This window comes from Tauraco erythrolophus, chromosome 16, assembly GCF_009769465.1.
Source record: "Tauraco erythrolophus isolate bTauEry1 chromosome 16, bTauEry1.pri, whole genome shotgun sequence".
In the NCBI taxonomy this organism is placed as follows: domain Eukaryota; kingdom Metazoa; phylum Chordata; class Aves; order Musophagiformes; family Musophagidae; genus Tauraco; species Tauraco erythrolophus.
The window spans coordinates 20,297,454-20,300,813 of record NC_141480.1 but is presented as its reverse complement, the minus strand read 5'-3'; the positions used below and the strand labels follow the sequence as shown (position 1 = coordinate 20,300,813).

General features: G+C 58.6%; 1 protein-coding gene across 1 annotated transcript; it reads left to right on the top strand.

The window, feature by feature from the left end:
• The first annotated feature begins 231 nt into the window (after positions 1–231).
• LOC147527680 (protocadherin beta-15-like) lies at positions 232–2,628 on the top strand. The gene has a single exon (XM_086621857.1). It carries the CDS (start codon positions 232–234, stop codon positions 2,626–2,628), a length of 2,397 nt encoding a protein of 798 aa, XP_086477983.1.
• The last annotated feature ends 732 nt before the right edge of the window (positions 2,629–3,360 follow it).

The window sequence follows — 3,360 nt, the reverse complement described above, 5'->3', positions numbered from 1 at the left end:
GAGCGGCGGCGAGCGGGGCCCCGGGCCAGGCGCTGCCGGGCCGCCGGCCGCACTGGGCGAGAGGGACGGACGGAAGGAGGGAGAAACAGACGGACGCACGGGCGCAGGGACGGACGGACGGAGAGAAGGCGGCTGCCCGCCGCCCCTCCGCGCCGCACTGCTGCCGGGCGCCGCTTTCCGCGGAGGACTGCGCGGGCGATCGGCGGGACGGAGGCTGTCCGGCGGCCCGGGATGGCGATCGCAAGGCAAGTGCTTTGTCTCTCTGCTTTGCTCTGCCTGCCGCACGCTCGCTGCGAGCCCATCCGCTACTCCGTAGCCGAGGAGGGGCCGAGCGGCTCCGTGGTCGCCAACGTGGCGGAGGACTTGGGGCTGGCCCCGGCGCAGCTGTCGGCTCGCCGCGCCCGCCTGGCCTCGGAGGACGGCCGGCAGCACTTTCGCTTGGAGCGCGGCACCGGCCGCCTCGTCGTGGCCGAGAGGCTGGACCGGGAGGAGCTGTGCGGGCGGGCCGCGACGTGCACGCTCCCCTTCGAGCTGCTGCTGGCAAAACCCCTGCAGTTCTTCCGGCTCGAGGTGGCCCTGGAGGACATCAATGACCATTCGCCCCTTTTCCCGGAGGAACGAGTCACCTTTAGAATCCCGCAAACGAGTGGGCTGGGCTCGCGTTTCCCGCTGGAGGGGGCTCGGGACCTGGATGTCGGCAGCAACAGCATCCAGGCATACAGCATCGCTCCCGACAATGAGTACTTTAGTGTCTCCTTTGGGAGTCGGGTTAAGGGCAAGGAGTATGTGGAACTGGTGTTGGAAAAGCAATTAGACAGAGAGGAGCAGGCAGAGGTGGATTTCAGTCTCATTGCGGTGGACGGGGGCTCTCCACCCAGGAGTGGGACCACCCAAATCCACATTGTCATTCTTGATGCAAATGACAATGCTCCGATCTTTACACAGGAGCTGTATGTTGGACAGGTTTTGGAAAATGCCCCAGAGGGCTCTGTGGTTCTCAGCGTGGTGGCAACCGATCGAGATGCGGGAGTTAATGGGGACATCTCCTATCAGTTCATCCAAGCATTGGGCCAGAGCCACTCGACATTTGCAATTGACCCAATGAGCGGTGAAATTAAACTCACAAAGCCCCTGGACTTTGAGGAAGCAGATAAATACGAGCTCAGTGTGAGGACCACAGATGGTGGGGGCCTCTCAGCAATCTGCAAGGTGTTGGTGGAGGTGGTGGATGTGAATGACAATGCACCAGAGCTGGTGGTCAGTTCCTTCAGCAGCCCCCTCCCTGAGAACGCGTTACCCGGGACAGTGGTCGCCCTCTTTACTGTCAGGGACCGGGATGCAGGTACCAACGGGAGGATCTCCTGCTCCCTTGAGGACCAGCTGTCATTCTCCCTGCGACTGGCCTATAAAAATTACTATGAGCTGGTGACCGTGAGCACGCTGGACCGGGAGGAGATTGCTCAGTACCACTTGACTGTCATAGCATCAGACGCGGGGTCCCCTCCTCTAACCAGCACCCACACCTTCACAGTGGATATTTCCGATGTCAACGACAATGCTCCTGTCTTCAACCAGACATCGTACACCCTGTACGTGCGTGAGAACAATGTCCCTACGGTGCTCGTTGGAGCCGTAAGTGCCGCAGATGCTGACCTGGGTCCCAATGCCAAGGTGACGTATTCCCTGGCACCAGCCCAGCCTGCAGAGCAGCCTCCCTGCTCCTGCATCTCGGTGAACTCTGAGAACGGGCAGGTGTTTGTGCTGCGGCCTCTGGACTACGAGCAGGTGAGGCAGATCGAGGTCCTGGTGAGCGCCTCCGATGCGGGGTCACCTCCCCTCAGTGCCAATGTCACCGTCCGCCTTGTCGTGGTGGATGAAAATGACAATGCGCCGCTGGTGCTGCACCCAGCCCAGGACAGCAGCCCACCGTCCAGCGAGCTGGTGCCCATGTCGGCTGAGGCGGGGTACCTTGTCACCAAAGTGGTGGCCATTGACGCCGACTCAGGACAGAACTCGTGGCTCTCGTACCAGCTACTGAGGGCCACGGAGCCTGGGCTGTTTGCGGTGGGTGCCCAAAGTGGGGAGGTGCGGCTGAGGAGGCCGGTGACGGAGAGAGACGCCGTGAAGCAGAAGCTCGTCGTCCTGGTGCGAGACAACGGGCAGCCACCGCTGTCGGCCACCGCGGCCCTGACCGCACTCCTGCTCCATGACTTCTCAGACATGCACCTACCACACAGCAGCCTGGCCACGGAGGATGAGGATGGCTCCCTGACAACCTATTTAATCATTTCCTTGGTCTTCATCTCCCTTGTCTTCCTCATCTTCACAGCAGCCTTCGTGACTCGCAAGGTGTGCAAGAGGAAGGAGCTGAAGGGTGGACACGTGCTTTACAGCGCTGACAACTTGCAGAGCAGCCTGGCTGATGCAGCCACCGTGGGGACCCTGCCCCACGCCTATTGCTATGAGATCAGCCTCACGACGGGCTCGGGCAACAGCGAGTTCAAGTTCCTGAAGCCCATCCTCCCCAGCCTGCCCCCACAGCACTGTGCCATGGGTGGGGGCACTGAGGAGGAACAAGATTTCCCCCGTGGCCCCATTGTCATGGAGTGTCGGAGTGCAGATCCTTGAAGAGACTGCACGAAGAAAATCCTGTGTAAATAAGGACTGGAGCTCTAAAGTTAGGCCTCAAGGGCTGAATGCCCTTGAAGTTAAGGATAAGAAAACTATGCAGTATGATAAGGGAGTAGTGTTTGCTTAGAGCAGAGCTTCGCTAGGCGGGTACCTGTTTGAAATAAGCTGTTAAATATGACAAGCATATGTATCATCCAATAATGGTGTGGAAAAGGTGTGGTCTCAGGATTATTGGCAAATACTGTCTATATAAGCAATAAGAACTGCGCAATAAACGAGACTTCCTGCAGCTAACTCATATTGAGTCGTCTCAGTACTTCTCCAAATCCCTTCTCCGCATTATGGCGCCCGAACAGGGACGGGAAAAAAATGAGCTGGACTCATCGTTTCACTCGGGACATTTATTACTTGTTTTGAACGAGTGTTATTTTAGCGGAGAAGGGACGGCGACCTCAGGCGGCCCATCGGGGAAAGCCGGGCGGATCTACCCAGGCGGCCTATACAGGAAAGCCGACGATCCGCAGGATCCATTAAGGCGGCCCATCGGGGAAAGCCGTGCAGATCTACATACAGGCGGCCTATAGGGGAAAGCCGGAAGATCTGTAGGATCCACTGTCGCGGTAAGACGATGGAACGGGACGTTGCATTGTCGTTGTTGGGAAGCTTCTTAGAGAAGCGTGGATTAAAACTTGGAAAAAGATATTGGCCCTCCCTGATTGCAGGGGGGTA